The 22,804-nt window shown below is 42.1% G+C and overlaps 2 protein-coding genes across 2 annotated transcripts in view; both read left to right on the forward strand.

Moving 5' to 3' along the window:
- Positions 1–524: 524 nt before the first annotated feature.
- LOC145401623 (uncharacterized) lies at positions 525–2,824 on the forward strand. Its single transcript, XM_080273817.1, has 2 exons — positions 525–671; positions 1,955–2,824. Exons 1-2 carry the CDS (start codon positions 525–527, stop codon positions 2,822–2,824), a joined length of 1,017 nt encoding a protein of 338 aa, XP_080129943.1.
- A 464-nt stretch (positions 2,825–3,288) lies between these two features.
- The window catches only part of LOC145401625 (D-aspartate oxidase-like), a 90,931-nt gene continuing 71,415 nt past the window's right edge, over positions 3,289–22,804 (forward strand). The window contains exons 1-2 of the mRNA XM_080273818.1: positions 3,289–3,344; positions 21,395–21,595. Of these exons, the coding sequence (XP_080129944.1) occupies positions 3,289–3,344; positions 21,395–21,595 (257 nt within the window). The remainder of the gene's footprint in view (positions 3,345–21,394; positions 21,596–22,804) is intronic.

The raw sequence follows: 22,804 nt of genomic DNA on the forward strand, positions 1-22,804 counted from the left end.
CACTTCACTGCGATCACGCCCGTTATATTACTGCCTATTTATCCTAGTGATAGACTTTTTTTTTTTTTTTAGAGAACAATTCTTGAAGTAAAGAGGCTAATAGTCTCTCTCTCTCTCTCTCTAAATAGATAGACAGACAGACAATGCTTTATATCATAAAAAGATGAACACACGACTTTTTACATAATACGTAAATTTATACACGCTTGTTGTGCAGTAACAAATGCAACATGTACATGTTTAAGCACCACCCTCTCTTTATTCTCGACAAAAGTGAGTTAGGACTCATAAGTGGCCCTCCTGCTCATATTGAAGTAGCTGATCCTCAGCCCAGTTGTGGACCCATGTACCACTATCCCAAACAAGCGAAAGAGATCATTGCAGATATGCTAAAAGATATGGAGGACAGAGAAATCACAGAATGATCTACCGCAGCCTGGCTGTCACCTATTGTACTTATAAATAAGTCGGATGGTAGCAAAAGCATGTGTTTCGATTATCGTCATGTGAATCAACACCTCACGATGGACATCTACCCCCTCGCATGGTTGGATGAACTAGTTGAACAAGCATCCAGACATCAGTATCTTGTCACTCTGGACATGCGAGAGGCGTATTTCCAGGTCATGTTAGATGAAGAGAGCCGTGACCTCACCACTTTTAGTGATGGGGTTACCCTGTATAGATTCAGACGACCCATTCGGACTTAATTGCTACATGTGATCTTTTCCTGGTGGATTGCTTCAGTACTGGCACCCCTCCTACAGAAAGGGTGGGTCAGGAAATGCATAGACAATTTGATTCTTCGGGCTCCAGACTTCCCTACTTTACTAGACAGCCTGAGGCAGCTTTTCCAGTTACTTACTGAAAATCTCAGTAAATGCAAATTCGACCTTAAAGAAGTCACCTTCCTAGGTCATAAGATCTCTGCCGAAGGAAACAAACCTGATCTGAAGAATGTTGAATCAGTCGCAAAGATAAAACATCTCACCACCATAAAGGAAGTAAGGTGATTTCTAGGAATGTGCGGGTTTTACAGCAAACATGTTCCATCGTTTGCAAAAATTGCTGTGCCCCTCACCAACTTAACTAGATCTCGAGTAACGTTTATCTGGACGGATAAATGCCAGAAATCCTTTGAACATCTCAAGTCTTGCCTCATGAACACCCCTGTCTTAATCAGAGCTCAGGTAGAACAACCATTCATTCTCACTACAGATGCTAATAACACTCATGTTGGTGAAGTCCTGAGCCAAATTCAATCAGATGGTACCATCAAGCCGATCAGGTATTTCTCTAAAAAGTTGAGCCCCTGTGAGACTCGATATTCAGCGACGGATAATGAGGCCTTAGCTGTAGTCCTTGCTTGGCGTAACTTCCATCATTATCTATGGGGTACCCGTTTTACCATAGTTGCTGATCACCAAACTCTCACTAGTATATTCAAGCGGAAGACTAAATTGCCTTGAATGAATCGATGGATCCTAGAAATGCGAGAATATAACTATGACATGCAGTATTTCAAGGGTAAAAACAAATTTGTAGCAGATCAGTTGTCACGCCCAATACGAGTAATAGTCCGTCCCCCTGAAGCCACCTGGCTCGGGTTAGAGCGAGAACAAATGAAGGCCCGTCAAAGAGAAGAACCTGTGTGGGGAGAACAAGAGCAGTATCTCAAAGGTGGTAGAGTTCCCCCCAAAAGACTACCAAAAACCACAGATTAGTTTGCCTTTATAGACGAAGTGTTATATTTATGCGGCAGAAGACAGACGGTAGTCTTCATTACAGCCTCATAGTCCCATGTGCCTTAGTTGTACAGGCCCTTCAACATGCACATGAGTTAACTGGTCATCTAGGACAAAAGAAAACTATCAAAAAGGCTGAAAAACTATATTTCTGGCAAAATCTTAAGGTTGATGTGTGTGAATATGTAAAAAGATGTGTAACTTGTCAGAGATTTAAAGGGGACACTGGATTCCAGCAACAGTGGATGGAATTGCCTCCAGTGAATATGCCGATGGAGAGGATTGGGATAGCCCTTACTGATATGGTTGCTGGAGTCCAGGGTTACCGTTATGTTCTTACAGTAGTGGACCATTATAGCCGATTCATTAGGTTCTTCCCCCTCAAAACAAAACAATCCACACACATCATAGATAAAATTGGGCAGTATGTGGCAGACTATGGCACACCTCACAGTATCGTCCTGGACAACAGAGGAGAGTTCACCAGCAGACTTTCAGCAATTCTGCCGGCAACACCAAATCACTCTCTACTACACGACCCCCTGTCATCCGCAAGGGAATGGCGTCACCGAGCAGATGCATCGACCCTGAAGTCGGTCCTCTCTGCCCTATGTCAGGGCCACCCTCTTCGATGGCCCCAACTGCTCCAGTCATATCAGACTGTCATGAATCAGGCGGCCCATACATCCACGGGACAGCAACCCTACTTCGCCTTCTCTCACCATCCACCTAGTCTGGTCGGTGCACCCCTACCCTCTGTCGACAGTGAGGATGACAAGATTGTTGTCACCCATGCTCTCATTCGGGAATCGCACCGGAAGATGACGCATCGGTATAGGGACTTGGCTAACCGAAGGCGGAAGAGTCAGGTGGTTGGAGTTGGGACCTTCGTGTGGATTAAGAAGGAAACCGTGGCACCCGGTACATGTCGAAAACTTAATGTGAAATGGGTTGGTCTGTATCGTGTAGTGGAAATGTTGATGGACGGAAGTGTGTACGTGGTACAAAATGTGTTCATGGGGAAAAGGATACAAAGAGCCGCAGGACAAGGGAAGTCCTATTATGGAGGAGAAGAGTGACTCTTAGAACCCCTGGATGAGGCTTGTGTACCTGATCCAATGGATGAACAATTACCGCCCTATGAGAGACGCCCTTCCCGAGACTTGCTGAAGAATGTTGAGTGTTTGAAGCTGGTTATTGCAGCATTAAGAGATGGATAGGGAAATGTGTGTGGGTCAGACTATCTGACTATTGACTGTGACAGTTTATAGTTCAAGAGAAGTTTCATCTATCGAGAGTTCAGAGAGTTTCATCTTGCGTCTAGAGTTCATAGGAGATAGGATTATAGGCGCAGACCAGTTCAGTTGGAATATTAGGTTGCCTTCGAGGGAAAACCTAGGAATCCCCTCAAGTTACAGTCAACACGGTCCAGGGTGGAACAGTGACTTCAGGACCTGACAGGCGCTCGTCAGTTACCAGGTGAAAAGCTGGAAGAATAAGAATGAATGGATGGGAGCATGAATGAGATTAGTTAGTAGGTTGAATGAATGGGAAGCACCCCAGGGTTGATCCTGGCAGCGAGAGTACGGTTCAGTCCAGGTAAGATGACCATGTTGCCACCCAGGCAGGAGGATGGCTGGGGCACATCTCTCCACTGAATTTCGAGAGTTTATTGTGACAGAGAAGCTATCCCCTGGGGTACACGATTTTACTTGTGGACCGACAGGTGTCACTTATTGGAGGAAGAGTCAGTGAAATCTTTAATTCCAAAAGGTAAAAAGAGTTAAGTTCATAGAGAGGTTCACAGTCAAAATCTGGTAAGTCTGTCCCTTCAGCACACATGTCCCTAGGAAATGTTGATGAATGAAGTGACTGGTGACTTCCGATGTTAATTTAATTCAATTTTTTTTTTTGGCGGAGGAAGGACCCGTGTAGTGCCACAATTTTAAATATAGTATAAATTAGTATAAGCTAGTATCGTAATTGTAATCTTAAGCTTAGGTATTGTTCTTAATATAGTTTGTACAGTTCATGATTTAACCGTTAAGTCCTATATTTAAGTTTAGTCTTAGTTCATATTCATAATGTGAGCATGATTCTGATGTTGTTAGAACTAAGTCGAGCACTGGTGTGAATGTGATTAACTTTATACATATGAACCAGCCGTTTTCAGCTAAGGCATATAACCGCAGAAGTTTTAGTAGGGATTAACAGTCACGAATGTCTTCCTTCATACTCTGATCTAGAGATTTACATAATGATATTAATAATATTCCCCTTTTGAACTACATAGTAGTGATTGAGAGTTGTCTGAGATATGACTGTTGATGATAGTCATTTGTGAAACGTGAAATTTATGTTATTGGCGTCGTGTTGTCAGTCACGTAAGCACATGAACCGGCATGGAAATAAATTGTTCGGATTCCTATTTGTTTTGGCTTTGTTATGATTAAAGTTCGTGTACGCCTATTACAAGAATTTTAAACATCGTAAGTCATTTTTCTATGCATGTCGAGTACAAACGTATTTTTCGTAATCTTTGGAGATCTTGGAAGAGACAGTAATATTACAAGGTAATCGGTTAAAGTTTTGGCCAATTCCTGATCCTGTGAGGACCGAGCATAAAAGGCGGGGAGCCGAGCCAAACCGCCAGATTGCCGCTCCTCTCCCTGACATTCATAGGTAAGTGTTGAACTCTCACCCCCCCTTCCCCTTTTCTCCTTCGTGTAATATAAGTCCTCATATACGTCAAGGAGCTAAATTGGTGATATTTCCCCTGATCCCACTTGTACTGAATAATGAGATTGCCGCTCCTCTCTCTCTTGTTCATAGATCATTCGTCCTAGCCACTGCCCAACCTCTGTCTCACACTAAATCATCCCCCCCCCCCTCCTTTCTTAGTTCATGTAATTAAAGTGTATATCGGCTGGTCCATTTGATTACTGTATTCAGTTTGTATATGATTCTTGAGTTATTGTACATATTTAGTCTTAAGAGAATAATCTTTGGTGGTAATTTTTAGGTTTCTTCCCAAAGAGTCCATCCGAGACCACGGGATTAATATATCTATGTGTAACAACAGTCTTTGAATATTACATTCGTTTGTAAAGTTCATACTTCTGGGGATATAGATCCTGGTTACATTTTGTTTGCTATGTTTCATTCATAGTTCGAAGAGTAATCTGCATTGCATTTCTTAATGCTTATTAAACATTAGGTTTAGTAATTTCTTGCTATCCTCTAATGAGTGGTACAGACGAGACTGAGTGGCACGCAAAGAGTAATGATATCTATCTGTTCACGCACTCTCAAAAAAAATCACGTTACCCCATTTCTCATAATCCCTTAAATTGTCACATAAGATCACGCTACCCCGTTTCCAATAATTTCTAAAATTCTTCCCAGCATTACATGCGTGCTAGGCTTAGCAGTGCCATACTGAGCGATCCTTTGCGTTGAGAGCTCGAGACCCGAGTTCTGGGCGCTTGGTGTTTATATATATACTGTTTAATAAACTTAAACACATTTTTCGTTTATGTTGATTTTTACGCTATTTGTGATCAGTGTCAATGCATAGATTCTGAATATGCTATTTGTTTTTGTGTAAAACTAGAGTTACAGGATTTATGCAGCAACATACAGTATTTATAGTACATGGACAGGAACTGCAACTTGTTACTCTTTGAGATTGTTGACAATGTCAAAGAATTTATATATTTCCGGGTGTATGTTATGAATATAACAAGAAAATGAGCACGCAGTAATATCACAAAGAATGCAAGGCACATACTGTAGTATCTAGAAATGCACTTCTGATATTGACTTTCGTTGTAGCTGTGATGACAAGCATTGCCCCAAACGTAATCGCCCATCATTGCCTCGTTCCACCTGCCCTGATATCTGTTTTCCATCAGCAGAATGTCCTGGTGGAACTGTTCACCATGCTCCTTGCTGACTGCACACAAGTTGCCTTTGAAGAAATCAAGGTAGGAATGCAGATAGTGCAATTTGATTGACATTCTGCATCCAAGTCGGTGGAATGCCCCGATCAGGTCATCAATGAGCTGTGCTGAATCTGGTTTTCTCTGGCTGGAAAGAAAACCTTTCACAACCCCTCTGAAATATCATTGCGAGCACGCTTTTCTTCATCAGTCATTTTACCCCGGAGTTCACGACTTGGAAGCATGCTTCAAATTTGCAGTCCGATGAATATGCCAGCCGTCACCTTTGCCTTGCTCAACTAGGGAAAAATTGATCAGATATGCAGAAACGCATCGCCATCGTTGTCGATGGCTTTCATGAATTGTTTCACAAGACCAAGCTTTATGTGCAGCAGTGGTAGCAATACCTTCTTTCTGGATATTAGTGGAGCTCTCAAAATATTGAACGAGCCTGGTGTGAAACTCTCTCTGAGAGACCAGTCTTTCCTCACGGAATGTTCTGCACCACTCCAGCTGTCCCACAAGCATAAAAAACATGAGTACCTCATATAACCACCTTGCATTCCAAGTAGAAACGAACTCATTTTGAAATCCCCACAAACCTCTCAGTTGTGATCTGAGTACTTGATATTTGTCAGACAAATCTTCACATTCTCATAGCCTTCTTTCATTTCCACAGAGTGTGCAAATGGAATGGATGTGAGATCGTGGCATTATTCAAAATTATAGCTTTTAGGCTCTTCACAGAACTGTCAACGAAGAGTCGCCATTCTGAGACCTTGTAAGCCACCCCCATGGCTTGGAACAAACCCCTGACATCAAAACAAAAACACAACGAGGCTTCTTCTCAAAATTTGAAGAAGGATGCGAACTTGCCATGGCGATTCCTATAACTCAACCTGCAACTGGGATCCAACAAATTCTATTGTCTTAGACGTGACGCCAGCAGCTCAGCATTGGACTTGGTGAGTCCTAAATCTCGGACCAAGTCATCCAGTTCTTGCTGATTGGGCAAGTGTGGAGTGTCTCCGGAACATTCTTCAACATATGATTCATCACTTTCCCCTCCATCATCAACGATATCCTCGTAGTTGTAGACAATTTCCATGTCCACAGGAAGGACAGGAGAGATCGAAGAAGGCAACTTTGGATACACAATGTTCTCTCTGCCCTTAACGCTCATCACACCACTTATATCAATCATGCAAAAATATAAATTGTCCTGGTGGTTTGAAGTCTCTCGATACACTGTCAGAATAGTGAAAGGCTTCTTCTTTGTCGCTCATCATAGCCTAGCTTCAAGCGCAGAGTGACAGCTATCACAAGTGTACTGCCAAGCCCAACCCTTATCATGATTACCATTGCCACTCCAGAATATGTTCTGTACGCATTTAGGAAAGATTTAGGAAGTGGAGAGATGGTATGGGGGAAAAGGGCTTAAGGGTAAATGCAGCTAAAACAAAAGTGATGATATCTAGGGTTGGTGGCGGTACTGTCAAAGACTTGGGAGAGTGACCATGTACAGTTTGCCACAAGGGCGTGGAAAGTAATAACATCTTGTGCAGCATTTGTGATAAATGGGTGCACAAGAGATGTAGTGGTATCAGAGGTAGATTGCGAGATAACGCTGATTTTATGTGTATGGCGTGTCGGGGAGAGCAGGTGAAGATTGTCAGGCGGGAAAGGATTGAACTTGCTGGCGAGTCTCTTGAGTGTGTGGAAGAGTTTTGTTATTTGGGAGACATGTTGTGTTCTGGAGGTGAGGCTGGAGCTAGCTTTGTAGCTAGGGAGAGAAGTGGTTGGAAGAAGTTCAGGGAGCTGTTGCCTCTCCTGACATTGAGAGGACTCTTCCTACATGCTAAAGGGTCTTTGTATGCAGCCTGTGTTAGGAGTGCAATGCAGTAGGGTAGTGAGACCTGGGCAGTAAAGAAGGAGGATATTCGCAGGTTCAGACGTACAGAAATGACAATGATAAAGTGGATGTGCAGTGTTTCCCTGCGTGCAAGGTCTGGGAGGGTTGGGTTTATGATGGAAGAGTTGAGAAGTAGGATGGGACTGGAGTGTATTGGTGTTGTGATGAGGAGAGGTAGATTGAGATGGTTTGGGCATGTGGAGAGAATGGGGGATGATAATTGGGTACAGAAGCTGAGAGGTGTTAATATTGGGGATGGGGTTGTGAGGGGTAAATCGAGAAAGACATGGGACGAGGTCATTAAGTGTGACCTCAGGGTTAAGGGACTGAACAGGGAGGCTGCCATAGATCGTGCAGCATGGAGAGCCGCCTTTAGGTGACTAAGGCCGACGCATGCTAGCATGTTGGAGCCTTCAAAAATGAAACTAAACGATGCACGAGCACCAGTCCAATATAATCTCTTCATGCATAACAAAATGTATCGGCTGACACCTTGCAAGAACATCTACTGGTCATTCTCATTAATAGAAACACCTTTAGGAACAGCTCAAAAACATGTCGACATGTCAAACTAGCAACGTGAGACTAGCTTATTGTATGAACTGACTCGATCTGCGTTGTATGATGCAATAATGGTCATATCAGCGACATCTGCATGGACACAGATGGCGTGTGTGTGTGTGTGTGTGTGTGTGTGTGTGTGAGTGTGACGTGGTAAGCGATACGTCAGCCATCACATTAGTGTGGCAGCAAGACTGGAAATAAACTATTGCCAATTGTTGACAAAAGCCTAGAGATAGACAAAACATACACCATTGGAATTATCTTGGAAAACTCAGTCTAACAACACCAAAAAAAAGAAACTGAATAAACAAATTCTTTGTAACACAGTTAAGAACTCCATATTCTGTGTAGTTCATATTGATATTGGTCATATTTATTTTTTGGGGGAGAGGGCAGGGGGGGAGATCTAGAAGGCTGGCATTCCAAGACCATTTGAGATAGACTTGAAATATTCAGGGTTGATGTATCTTGGTGGCAAGCCTCTTTTGGCATTTTTTTTTTCTGGCACTAGTTCTAGCACTAGCGACCTCTGTTATTTTTTTAAACTTTTGTTCTCCTGCACAACAAAAACTACTGAACTGAATGCTTTGCAAATGTTCCAGTATGTAGTCGTCAACATATGCTACTGCGCCTGGGTATTGATATTGAAATCCAACAAGTACTTTTTGTGACATTGAGGAAAATCAAAATGGCTGCCTCATTCCTGAAAGTGCTAAATCGGATGGTATTTGGCTGATTTTGACCAAACTCGGTGGAAATGTAGAACACAGGTCAAAATCTCTAAAAAAAAAATTGAGTGATACTAAAAGGTTCTAATATTAGGCTTATAATGATAAAAATATTTTAAGAATTTTAAGTGTGTCTGCTTTTTAAGATTTCATAACCGCAGTCAATCATTATTTTGTTACGCTTTTGACGATTTTTGGACCTACCTTCAAAAAGTTGCTAAAAATGCTAGAAACGTAAATTTTCTGCATACCTAGTTTACCATGACTTAACTGGCCATATATAATGATTAACAAGAAATTTTAGATTTTCACATATACAGATCTTGGTTAGAACAAAATCATTGCACTTATCTCTGCTCATTCAATTTATGATGTATAATTAATAATGCTCCATTTACCAAAACCACTCTTAATACTGTGTATATTTCAAATACTGTACACCATATCTGATATACAAGTGTGGATTATTATTATTATTATTATTATTTTTTGTCATTCTAATCTGGCATGTGGAACTATCATCTGGAATATGAAGTTCTTTGAGTATTGTTTCAGTAATTTTAGAAATATGATGATTATTATTATTATTATTATTATTATTACTTCGGTATGGTAGGTAGTTGGCCCAGAATCCATTCACTTGATATAGCGCAACCTACCGGTGAACGCACATTGAGTGACACGCCGCATAATTTCCTTTAGCTAAAATATTCAGTCTTTATACCAGAAAAATTACCTGTGATCCCAAGTTACGAGAACTGGGACGCATAATAGGAGCGTGTTATAGTTCAGTCTCGCTACCACCAGATTTTTTTTTTTTTTTTTGACATTTCCATTAACCTCTTTTGCATTGCCAAGTGTCCCTCAGACTTAAACATTTGTCTGTGAGCACCAACAACAAAATTTAAAACTCGCCATCTGAGTGAATGGGAGCTCTCAAAATACTGCACGAGCCTGGTGTGAAAGTACTAAGGAGCCTGGCTTAAAAAGGAAAATACGTCAGTTGAAGAATGTGAGAAAAAGGTATAGGATGTGATTCTCTCTCTCTCTCTCTCTTGACCTTGGCAGTCACTCAAGATCTTGTCAGGATGATAGTGTATAAGAGGGTTCGTTGAAATCGTTGTCAGTGAGTTTACAGCTTATCATTCTGATTATCTGTGTATATATAAATGAGCCACATTGTTTGTTTGTTTGCTGCTTTGTCCTTCAATCACGCCCAAACCATGGGCCAGAGACCCCTAAACCCATATATATTCTGAATCAGGGTGACCCAAGGATGGTTTTAGGGGGGTCAAAATTCAGATCTGGGTTATCCGAGGTCATCGGTAGAGAGTTCGCCTTTTTTTTTTTTTTTGACCGGGCAACGCCGGGTACCCCTGCAGATCAATTTTTCACATGAAGACTCGCATGACCTCCAGTTTGGAGATATGCTATGTGAGGTTGACCTCTTAGGTCATTTGAAGTCACTGGTCGGAGGTCATTTGAGGTCCCTGGTAATACTCACTTAAGCGACTGGACCCAGCAGCCAAATTTTCTAGTATGGAGACTCACATGACCTCCAGTTCAGACATAGGCTATGTCAAGTTGACCTCCAGGTCATTTGAGGCCACCGGTAGAAGTAAACAAATGCGCACAAATACTGTGAGTTAGTCAACGAAAGCTGAAATAGAAACTTTCTTTACCTCTTATAATCCCTCTTCAGAAGCATAAGAGGTACATGGTCTTTCTGGAGTAGAAGGAAAGTTTTAACTAGTATAAATAGGATTAGAGTGTGTCTCCCATAATTTGAACACCAGAGAGAGAGAGAGAGAGAGAGAGAGAGAAACTAAGTGTGTGTGTGTGTTACTAGTGAGTGTGTGCATTTGGTGAGTGAGGGAATTATAAACAAGTGTATCCTGTCTGTGATTTGTACAATGTGGGTGTGTGTGTGTGTGTGTGTGTGACGACACTGCTCATGTTAGTTTTGTGTGTGTGTGTGTGTGTGTGTGTGATGACAATGCTAATGTTAGTTTTGTGTGTGTGTGTGTGTGTGTGTGTGTGTGTGTGTGTGACGACACTGTTCATGTTAGTTTTGTGTGTGTGTGTGTGTGTGTGTGTGTGTGTGTGTGTGATGACAATGCTAATGTTAGTTTTGTGTGTGTGTGTGTGTGTGTGTGTGTGTGTGTGTGTGTGATGACAATGCTCATGTTAGTTTTGTGTGTGTGTGTGTGTGTGTGTGTGTGTGTGTGTGTGTGGTGTGTGTGTGTGTGTGGTGTGTGTGTGTGTAATTCACCGGGTCGGTCAGGATCACTTGATGGTCGTGATGGTCAGCTTTTACCCTCCCGGAAGGGAGCTGGGAGCTCATATAGTCCGATCTAAGGGCAAGGCTGTGACCTTCACACACGCACACACCCGTCCCCTTGCTCAAGGGGGACAGTAACCACCCACTTCGTCAGTGAAACTTTTCGCAACCTGAGCGAGGCGCGAACTCCCGTCCACCAGTTGGCAAGCGAGAACGTTACCACTGCACCAGCGAGCGGTGTGTGTGTGTGTGTGTGTGTGTGTGTGTGTGTGTGTGTGTGTGATGACACTGCTCATTTTGGTTTTGAGTGTGTGTGTGTGTGTGTGTGTGTGTGTGTGTGTGTGTGTGATCACTGCTCATTTGGTTTTGAATGTGTGTGTGTGTGTGTGTGTGTGTGTGTGATGACACTGCTCATTTTGGTTTTGAATGTGTGTGTGTATGTGTGTGTGTGTGTGTGTGTGTGTGTGTGTGTGTGTGATGACACTGCTCATTTTGGTTTTGAATGTGTGTGTGTGTGTGTGTGTGTGTGTGTGTGTCACGACACTGCTCATGTTGGTTTTGGTAATAATGAGTTATTTTCTTATACGCTCGAATCTGGTCATAGGGAATAATAACTCGTTCCGTGAGGCCTAGTAGTCTTTCTTGGCACCGTACATCTCCACTTGTCGCCACGTCGGTTGTATACTTAATACGTGCTGGGGCTGCCTCATACAGGACTGATTTACTGTTATTATCGGGGGTGTTATTTTTACATGTCAGCAGGTCTTAACCCACTGCGTCCCGACCGATTATTCACCACTTACCTCCCCTAATCCTGACCAATTTCGTTTTTTTTTTTTTTTTTTTGCTCAAACCTCCGCTTTTTGTGAGAAACGATGGTAATTCAGAGAAAAAATGCTCACCTGAGCTTAGAGGTGATCCTCCACACACCTGGTACCATGTTCTCTGGAGGCACGCTGCTGCTGTCATGTTTTCTATTGTAGGGGTAAGTATTGGAAATCACTCAGAATATGTAATTATTTATTGATTTGGTAAAAATTTACATGTAGTACAAGAATATATTGTTTATCACACAAAAATATAGGCGATATAAGTGTTTGTTCCATTCACCGATCACATGAAAATCGCCAAATCTCTTGCACATATGACTCACTATGACTGTTGTTTCAACTTACATTCTATTTTTCCACTTACATTATACATTTCCACTAACATTATGCCAGTTTCCACCTTATATTACTGTTATGTATTTACAGGCCTTACTGTTATAGTGAGAGTCATATTAGTGCAAGCACACACAGTATCAGTAATTCACCAAGGTGTGGTATTCTCTGAAACATGGCTCAACGCACAATCCTACGTTGCATTCCACGGACTCGTACCTGTGGTCTTTTCTGTGAGTGGTTGCTCTCACTTTTGATTGGCTGAACAGTGGTGCTGGGGTCTAGGGCGGTTCGGTTGAGGAGGGATGGTGGTGGGGAAGTGGCGTCCTGAGAGGTGCAGGGGAGTCTTGGCGGCAGTGGTGTGGCAGGTGCGGTGTTGGGGCCTGTCTTCTGCATACTTCTCGATGATTTCCCTAGACAGCTCCTTCACAAATCCCCTGAAGGTCCCTCGAAGGTCTCACATGTTCCCGTAGTCAAGGCGTGGAGGCATTGGGCGTTCAGGACCGTGATGTCGAGCAAGTGGAAGAAATTTTTTTTTTACCTTTTCATCGTGATCCTGGCACATTCCACATTGGAAATCATGGAGTCAGACTGGTCTGCTTGCTTCATGTTGACATTGTAGTCCAGTACCAACTCTAGTTTCCAAACGTGGAGCCTCCTCTCGCTGCAGTAATCCACTGAGTTGGTGCGGTGCATCAGGGGGCGGTGTACTATTGACAGGAGGAAAACTTCCCTGTTGTGGTTCCATACAGTGGTGAGGTTGTTGTTCGCCTTGAAGAAAACCACCTTATTCTTGTCAAATATCCTCCCAACCTTGACTATATGGAGACAGTTTTTCTTGACTGTGCCACAGACTCCGGTGTCGTGAACGTGGATGTACTGAGCGAGAAAGGGGCTAGTGTACCAGCTGTCCAGGTACAAGACGTGACAACGATGAAAGTACTCCTCTATCAGTGTCTTCACCATGGCCCCAGAGAGACCAATACTTCGATCTTCTGTTATGTCTCTCTGAGCTCCTGTGTACAAGACTATGTCTTCCACATAAGCAGTTTTACAGTCACACATAACGAAGATCTTGAACCCAAAACGGTGTCTCTTGCTGGTTATGTAATGCCGAAAAGAAATATTGCCTCTCCACACCATAAGACTCTCGTAAGGTTAGAAGGATGAGCAGAATTTTTCCCGCAGGTGATCAAATACCATCCTTATTCTTCTTATTCTATCTGTGTTATTTGCATAAGCAGGGTCGTTGGCATCGTAAAAGTGGATGTGGCTCCGAATTTGTTAGAATCTATTATGACCCATTACCTTCCCAAAGAAAGGTGTGCTGGTCATTGGGTCCATAGACCAATATCCCAGAATTTGTCTTTTCCATACAACACTCATCAAGAAAGCCAGGGTAAAAAAGATGAACATTATCACTTGTGGTAACTGAGTAGTCATACTGTTGGGAGTGCCTGTTTGTCATTCCTTCACACTTGGTTTCATGGCGCTGGCTGCCAGTGAATGTGTTTGTTTGCTCCACAGTCTGCTCCACAAACTCGTCACCAAAGTACAGTATAAGTGGAAGAAATCCACCCTGGTGGAGCCTGCATGGAGTCCAGGAGCTCTGCAGCCAGACTGCCACTCTTCCGTGAACTGGTGAATGATAGGAGCAAAGTCACTCCCATCTTCCCAGTCCCACGACACACCAACGTCTCCAGCCTTGTCTCAATCATCTCCTTCATCGAGGTGGGAAGGAGGGGGTGGTGGGGGTGGTTGGGGAGGTGGAGAGCGGCGCCCTTCCCCTCTCGCGCTCCTTTTCCCTCTCCCTTTTCCTTTCCCTTTGCTTCCTTTCCCAATTTCACAGGGCTGTGGGGAGAAAGCAAGGGAATCTTGCGGGGAGAAAGCAAGGGAATCTTGCGGGGAGAAAGCAAGGGAATCTTGCGGGGAGAAAGAGGTGCAAGGTCGCGGCTGCTCCTCACCTGCTCGCTCCCCAGGTGCACCATGTGATCGCCCGGGAGCTGGCTCCCTGCCGCCACCACTTTCCCTTTCACTGCTCACGCCTGCCACATCACTCGCACCTTCCCCAGAGAAAGTAGAAGCACCATACCTTATTTTCCTTCTCTGCACCTGCAGTTCCCCACGGTGAATTCCTTTCCCTCTCCCACCACGAGGTTACACCAGTTCCTACGGCTCCGACCTCGTCCTCTTCAGACCCTTCATCTAGGACTGGAGAGAGGTGCGTGCACATGGTGGAGGTCCAGGCTGGCCTTCCCTTGCCTTACAGTACGTAACATACCGCCACTTCCTTTGCAACAGTACCTCCTCATCACTGCTCCTCACCCACTACCTAAGATGGATTTAAACATAAGCACAAGTATTAAGTTGATTTGACCTAAGTTTGAAGCTATGCAACTAGTCAATGAAACAATAAAGCTCTGGGAAGAATTGAGTATGAGTATGTTTAACCCATATTATGTGTATAGCCCAACTCCAGCTGTCTTTATAATCTTCTCTATTGTACTTGCACTTGTGCTGTTGGTGATGCACAGAATGTAAACAAGAACTGCAAACTTGGAGTCAGTATTTACTTGAGGAAGAGTGAACATTCAAGTGAGACCCCCTGAATGAAAGGTGTACAGTATAATATGTAAATATTGTAGATTTTATATAAAAAATGAAGAAAATTATTGGACGACACATGAAATAGTATAACATGATATACAAGTATCCAGTTCTTATAACAATATCATTATATCTAATAGAAATGACTAACAAATATATTAATAACTCTTACTATAATCTTGGCATTGTACTGCTTTTGCATATATGTGGATGTCTGTTATACATACACATTTTACATCATGTTATTCAATAATCGATAATCAGTTTTATTATAGTGTGTTTGCTCCACTGTGTATATAGAAAACGTTTTCAATATATTATATATCTAGAATATTATTAGGTCAGTACAATATTATCATAAAAATTGTCTATACAATATTATAATCAATATTATGTGTTCATAGATTAGACTGTGTAACTGCTAAATGCTGTCATAGGTTCGCCAGCTGTTGTGACCAAGCGGTGACAGGACTCTAAATTATCATAATACAAAGCATAATCGATAGGATCATAAATGTGTAGTGTAAAGTGTGAATGAAAGACAAGCTAGGTGAGGGAAAGGAAATGTGTTGGCAGAAATTCTGTGAGGAATGCCAGACTGCATTGTGCCACCAGAAACGCTACATACACACAGACACACAGGCTTCTAGAACAATCTCACATACGTCCAGTACATGTGACACAAGCTCTCCTGTACAAGAAAGGAGGAATTAGACAGGGAGAAGGGAGATTGCGACGGGGGCGAGAGGTTGTCAAGAGAGAGTGAGACAGTCTGAGAGGTAGCTAGCGGGACTCTACTCCATACTCCACTCGTGTGTGAGAAACTTTAGTTAATCTTTTCAAGACAATAAAATTGTTAATAGTCCCATACTCATCTTTACCTCTCCTGTCATTGCATGATGAAGGTAACTAAGATTATCTACATACAAACCTACTCATGTATAACTACAGCTAGTCCACCAGTGCAGTATGGACATAAGTATTCAACAAAACCCACTACAAGCAGCTATGAAGTTACTACAACAGAAGGTAAGCCTATGGTCAAAGTAATGCACCTGATATTTGAATAAATGAAAGTAACATTACATGCAGCCCGACGTCAGAGTAAGCGAAGCTTCAGATCTCAGATCCAACTGCCTAACAAATCAGTGGCTTGATGGGGGTAACGAGAGGGAGTTAAAGGGTGGATGTCTAGTGGCAGACTACCCTGTCCTTATATTAGTGTTCATGACTGTACAAATATACATGTATATGTATTACGTGTATATATATATATATATATATATATATATATATATATATATATATATATATATATATATATATATATATATATATATATATATGAGCGCGGGTTCGCCTCCCGCCAGGTTGTAAAAACATTGGGAAGCGTTCACCAAGCAACTTGCTACTTTGGCGGACACAAGGGGTGCTGTGGTTGAACTAGTGTCGCATACTAGTATGCTTGCACCCAATCGGCTTAAGGCGGGCCGATTACACTTGGTTCACAGACTACACACACATCCAAAGCCACTACAACATTAAAATCACACTCACAAGCACTCCTCACCCTACATACTGTACAGTCTCTACCAGACAGCCTAAGGGACTGGGTTGAGATACATTGGCTCTATCGTCCCTGCTTCGGTAGGGATAGGCCGGTCCTGCAGTGGACCTCAACGGCTAATGATGATGATAATGATAATATATATATATATATATATATATATATATATATATATATATATATATATATATATATATATATATATATATATATATATATATATATATATATATAATATTGTCAAACGCCTTAATCCTATAAAGGGTGGCCACAAACAAATCGCCTCCATGTAGTCCTGTCCCCCGTCATTTCATTGCCGTACTCCTAGCTCACACCCCCCTCTCTCATATACCTCTCCACTCGATCCCTCCATCTCATCCTTGGCCTCCCCCGCCCTCTCCCCCCCTCCACCTCACTCACATACACTCTCCTCGTCAGTCTCTCGCTCTCCATCCTTTCTACATGGCCAAACCACCTCAATGTATTTCTCCTAACGCTTCGTATCACATCCACACCACAACGTTCCCTCAATTCCTCATTTGTCAGTTTCCCTCTCCATGTAAATCCACATGCTCCTCTCAAATAACTCATTTCCACTGCTCTCACTCTTGACTTCTGCCCCTCCAATTAGGTCCAACCTTCACTTCTGTACGTTAGAGGTGGTATCACAATACTGTCATGTAGTAACTTTTTCACTTCCATGCTGTCTTCCCTGTTTATCACTGCTTTCAAGGAACCAGCAACCTATCTTCCCTGCTGCACCCTTTCAAGCACTTCACCCTCTAAACTTCCATCCTTACTCATCACACTAGGAAGTACCTAAACACACTCACACTTTCTATTTCCTCCTCATCCAGCCTCATTGTCCATTCACTGACTTCACTTCTTTCGAAGACAATAACTTTACTGTTCCTAATATTCACCTTTAGATTCCGTTTCTTACACACTCTCCCAATCTCATCCACCAAGCCTTGCAGCTCCCCTTCGTCTTCACTTAACAAAGTATCGTCTGCAAACAACAGTACAAGGTGGTTCCAAACACTGCCTGTCTCACTAAGGCTGTTCCACTGCCCTGCCTTGTATCTCTTTTATAACCCCATCCATATACAGATTGAACAACCATGGAAACATGACACATCCTTGTTTCAATCCAACCTTCAAATATGAAAATTCGCTAGTTCACTATCCACACCCATTTAGCCTTAGCACCCTCATGCATACTCTTCTTAATATTTTCCACAATCCTTGTCTATTCACCCTGTCATATGCTTTCTCCAAATCCATGAAGGCCGCATACAACTTCTTTCCCTTCCCTAGAAACTTTTCCACTAAAGATCTGAGAATGAATATCCGATTTGCACAACCTCTTCCCTTCCTAAAACCTCCTCTTCTTCTCCAACTTATTCTTCTGTTATTTTTCTAACTCTGTCAATAAGTATCCTACCATATACTTTTCCTGTTACACTAAGAAGACAAATGGCCCTATGATTACCACATACTTCTTTTTCCCTTTTCCTTTGTACCTGACTTTCAATCCTCCGGAACTCTACCTTCCTCCCAGACCAATCTGCACATCTTCCACATCCATTCTACTACTATCTCTCCCCCAAGCTTCAGCATTTCACCACACAGTCCATCAATTCCTGGGGCTTTCTCCATTTTAACTTTCTTCATTGCTTCCACAACTTCCATTCTGCTGATTTCATCCTCTTTTCTCACATCCCTCCTTCTGCCAGCCATTCCCCAGCCACATATAGTTGCATTACTTTCATTCTCTATGTTCTACAATTCCTTAAAGTGTTCTCTCCATCTGCTCACTTTTTTCCCTTCTCCACTAGTAATCTACCATTTTTATCTTTCACTACCCAGCTATCTTCTTTGGCACCCTGTCTAAGTTTCTTTACCTCTTTCCACAATATTTTCTTTAATTCCCTCCACTTTACACTCAAGTTCCTTCCAAATTCCTCATTCAGTCTCTTCTTTCTCTTAGTAATCTTTTCATCTCTCTCCTCCTCTCTACAAATAACTCTACCGTCTCTCAACTCCTTCCACGCCTCAGTTTTTCATGCACTCACTATATGCTTTCTTCTTTTGTTCCACATCCTGTCTCACCTCTTCAGTCCACCATGCTCTTCCCTGCACCCCCTTTCATCTTCTCTTCATGCCACACACCACCTCACATGCTGCACAGATTTCTTCTGTGAATATCTTGCACACACCTTCCATGTTCCCCATCTGTTCCAATCTGTATTTACCTAATCTCTCCTTCACTTCCTTCTCATATTCTGCCTTTCTTCCATCCTCTTGTAATTTTTCCACTCTCCTTGTATGTTCTATTTCCTTTTTCCCTTCCCTTCTTCTATTTCTCCATTTTACTTGGACTTTAATTCTGACCACCACCAATTGGTGGTCCGAAAGTCCACTCCCCCAGTCTCTATATACTATTGCATCAAATACACACCTCATCCATTCATCCACACACACATAATCTATCATTGCCTTCCGTTCATTCAGTTCACCACCCACCCTTCTCATCACTCGCCATGTATACCTGTGGATCATTTTGTGCCTGAAGAGCGTAATACCTATCACCAATCTCCTCGCGTCACAGATGTCCACTGAAGCACTATCCTTCTCATCCATCTCTGGAGGCACACCCCACACACCAACTACTCCATCCACCTTTTCCATTCATATATATATATATATATATATATATATATATATATATATATATATATATATATATATGTCCTTATTTAGTCAGTTTCCCGGTCTCACATCTATACGTCTCTCCGGGATAATACATTCTTTATATACTTCTCGTTTTATACATACTTGCAGATTACCTATCATGCTGACTATGTTTACCAAAGGATTTCAGGTCGATTTTAATGAGTTTTTTTTTTTCGTTTGCATGGCGTTTCGTTAGTTTTAGTAAATGTCGCAAGTAACTGTACGCCTCAATTTCTTCAAGAATTTTTTTATTCATTTTGATGACGCTCTTTTCTATATTTGGGTTAAACATTAATTTTGCTCCAGTTCATCTTTTGCCTTACTCTGAGACTTTCTCTGTTTAGGTCATTTAACATTTCTTGCAATGTCTACAGCTTCTGAGGTTAGGACAATGTCATCAACAAATCTTAAATGCATGTAGTTTTCTTCATATATACGTACAGTCCTTTGCTTTCTCATTCTAGCTTTCTTGAAAAAAAAAAAAAAAATCAAGGTATCTCGTAATAAATATTTGTGAAATTTTATCTCTGACACACGCACTTCTCAGTCTTAATTTTTTCTGAATCGTTATGTAACGTAACTGTAGCAGTTCCCTCTTTGTATATGCTTTCGAGCAGTTTTACAATATTCGTTTACTCATTGTTCCCCATTTATAATTATTATGTGCCCTGCCGAGTCGAAAGCCTCTGCATTTATTATATTCCGTTGTTATCTCAGTTAGCTAATTCATTGTGTCTAGATGGTCTGTGGTCAAATATCCGTTTTGGAATCCAGCCTGCTCCCGTGGTTGGTTTTCCTCGAGAACTGTTGTTAATATGTTCGTAAAGACTTCATTAATAGCTTGTAAATAATTAATAATAAACAAACAGGTCGATAGCTAATAAGATCTTTTAAGTCGCCTTTCATGTAGAGCAAAATAACTGTGTGTGTGTGTGTGTGTGTGTGTGACGGAGATTCCTATCGTGGGTTCTTCGCTCTCCCCTGAACCTTACACTCTGTCCAAACATCTATCTATCTATCTATCTATCTATCTATCTATCTATAAGGACGAAGGAACATAAGGCCAGGAACCAGCATATTGTTCCCTCCAAGAAAAAAAACAAAAACAGAAACAAGACAAGAGAACCAAATTCACGAGCCGTTAATTTCGAGATGCCTGGACACACTGCGTTTGAAAGACTGGAAATCATAGGCAGTAGGAAATACAGACAGAGGGAGACAGTTACAGAGTTGACTTGTTGCATACTTAAAAGACTGAAAGTGCCGGTTAACTCTTGCATTAGAGAGTTGGAGAGAAAAGAGATGAAAGTTTGCTGCTAGAGGGGTGCTACGTGTCCGCCATAGTGACGGAGGGATGCAAGCAGATAGTTCAGTGACCATTGAAGTATCGATAGAAAAGGGATGAAGATGCAACAGTACGGCGAAGAGACAGAGGTTGAAGGGAGCTAGTAAGAGGAGGAGAGTTGATGTCACGAAAAGCTTTTGACTCCACCTTGTTGAGACGAGCTGTATGTGGGGAGCCTCCCCACACATGAAAGTTGTACGCTACACAAGGGCGAATAAAATCCGTGCATAAAGTCTACAGCTGTGCAGGGGTAAAGACGGCATGGAGTCGGCTTAGCACACCTTATCTCTTGGAAGCAGATTTTACGAAATGTAATATGTTCTTTCAAAGGTAAACCCCGAGAGAATGGAACCTCAAGTATCATGATGCAGGATTAAGCTGGATTTTGCTTAAAATTAGAGTGTACTCCTTTGGAAGATTTTGTCGGGTTGATAGATGTAAGAACTAAGCTTTTGAGGCATTAAAAACAACAAAATTACGTTAACCCCAGACAGAGATATGAACCAAGTCAGACATTAGGTGAGCCATAGCCTCATCCTTTGTTTGTTGGCGTAACTGCTGAGATAGAAGCTGTGTGAAGCTAATGGAAAGGTGAAGGTTGGAGTAAATAAATTCTCCCATGTAATGACCGTGACCTTCCTATCTGCACTCATGGAAATATCCAGTACTTGCTTGAAAACAGTGTCCGTAGACACCTGTCAAACTGAGTTCTATAGTGAATTATTATATACGACAATGAAGATGACTGTTTAGGGAGGGAATGAATTTAATTAAACTCTCATATTTATTTCTGTTCTTTTTGCAGCAGTATGGACATTCGTGTATGTGTGGTAGGGGCCGGTGTGGTTGGACTGAGTACGGCCACACTCTTACAAGCAAACCTGTCCCCTGATGTATCTGTTACCCTGGTGGCTGACAAGTTCCTCTCAGACACCACCTCAATCGGGGCAGCCGGCATATTCTGGCCGGGACTACACTTCCAGGGACCCACACCAGAAATAACCAGGTGGGACTGGGTTAAATTAGCCTACACATAGACATGTTAGATTATAATGAGAAATCCGAAGAGAGTTCTGGAAGTGACTGCTAGCTGTCACATGTGAACCTCATATAGGCATTAATTCAATCAACTGTGAGACACTATGGGAACACCTGCAACTCCCTGGGGTCCCTACAGGGATTATCAGGTTTATAAGTGGTTTGTTCTCAACACTCATGTGTAAAGGTGGAAAATCCAATTTCTTTCATGTAGGTTCTGGAATAAGACAGAATTTTTCCTTACCCCTCACCTTAAGTTTATGGGCTGTTTGGATGTTGGATTGGGCTATGAGAGAGTCGCAGTAGACTAGCAGTTGGCAGTTTATGGTTACTGACCTTGGTATTGTCCATGATGAAGTTATCCTTGTAAAGCCACAGAAAGCACCCCTGAGCAGTCTTGAGGGAGGCAAAGCCACTGAAAAGAAGACTTATTTGACAAGCCCTGGTAAACAGGCATTTGGTGGCTTGCTCGACGGAGCGGAACAATCTGTTTATGCAGGTGGTGATAACAAAAAGGTCTTAGAGATCTTCACTTATCCTGTCAGTATGGCCCATAACAGTGGTGAGCTATATATATGGTGAGATTTACAGCTGCATAGTTCTGCCATATAATATTATGTGCTCAATCATTTCAAGGACAGGTATTTGATGTTGCCATTATTTTGCAAGGTTATGACGATTTTGCATCTTCAGGGCGTTTTAACTCCCTGTCTTGCTGTATGTGAGACACTGATTATAGTAAGTGCTTTGGAATATTACCTACATTAATTCCTTTAGTAGTAACTGTCCAAGCAGTATCATGGAGTATTACCGGTACAAGTACATACTGAGTACTTAATGAGAATGAGCTAAGATGTATTACCTTCATTATTCAAATATATATATATATATATATATATATATATATATATATATATATATATATCGTTTTCGTTTTTAAAGGCTCCAACATGCTTCCATGCGTCAGCCTTGGTCACCTAATGGCGGCTCTTCATGCTGCACGATCCATTGCTGCCTCCCTGTAGTCCCTTAACCCTAAGGTCACACTTAATGACCTCGATCCATGTCTTTCTCTGTCTACCCCTCGTAACCCCACTCCCAATATTAACACTTCTCACCTTCCTCACCCAGTTATCATCCCGCATCCTCTCCACATGTCCAAACCATCTCAATCTAC

The sequence above is a fragment of the Coenobita brevimanus genome, chromosome 56 (assembly GCF_032717465.1).
Source record: "Coenobita brevimanus isolate Jiangsu-jjx chromosome 56, ASM3271746v2, whole genome shotgun sequence".
In the NCBI taxonomy this organism is placed as follows: domain Eukaryota; kingdom Metazoa; phylum Arthropoda; class Malacostraca; order Decapoda; family Coenobitidae; genus Coenobita; species Coenobita brevimanus.

Coding starts and splice junctions, on each gene's coding strand:
- LOC145401623 (XM_080273817.1), top strand. CDS start 525: ATGGACATCTACCCCCTCGCATGGTTGGATGAACTAGTTGAACAAGCA. Junction 672..1,954: donor TCACCACTTTTAGTGATGGG/GTTACCCTGTAT, acceptor GTAACTTGTCAG/AGATTTAAAGGGGACACTGG.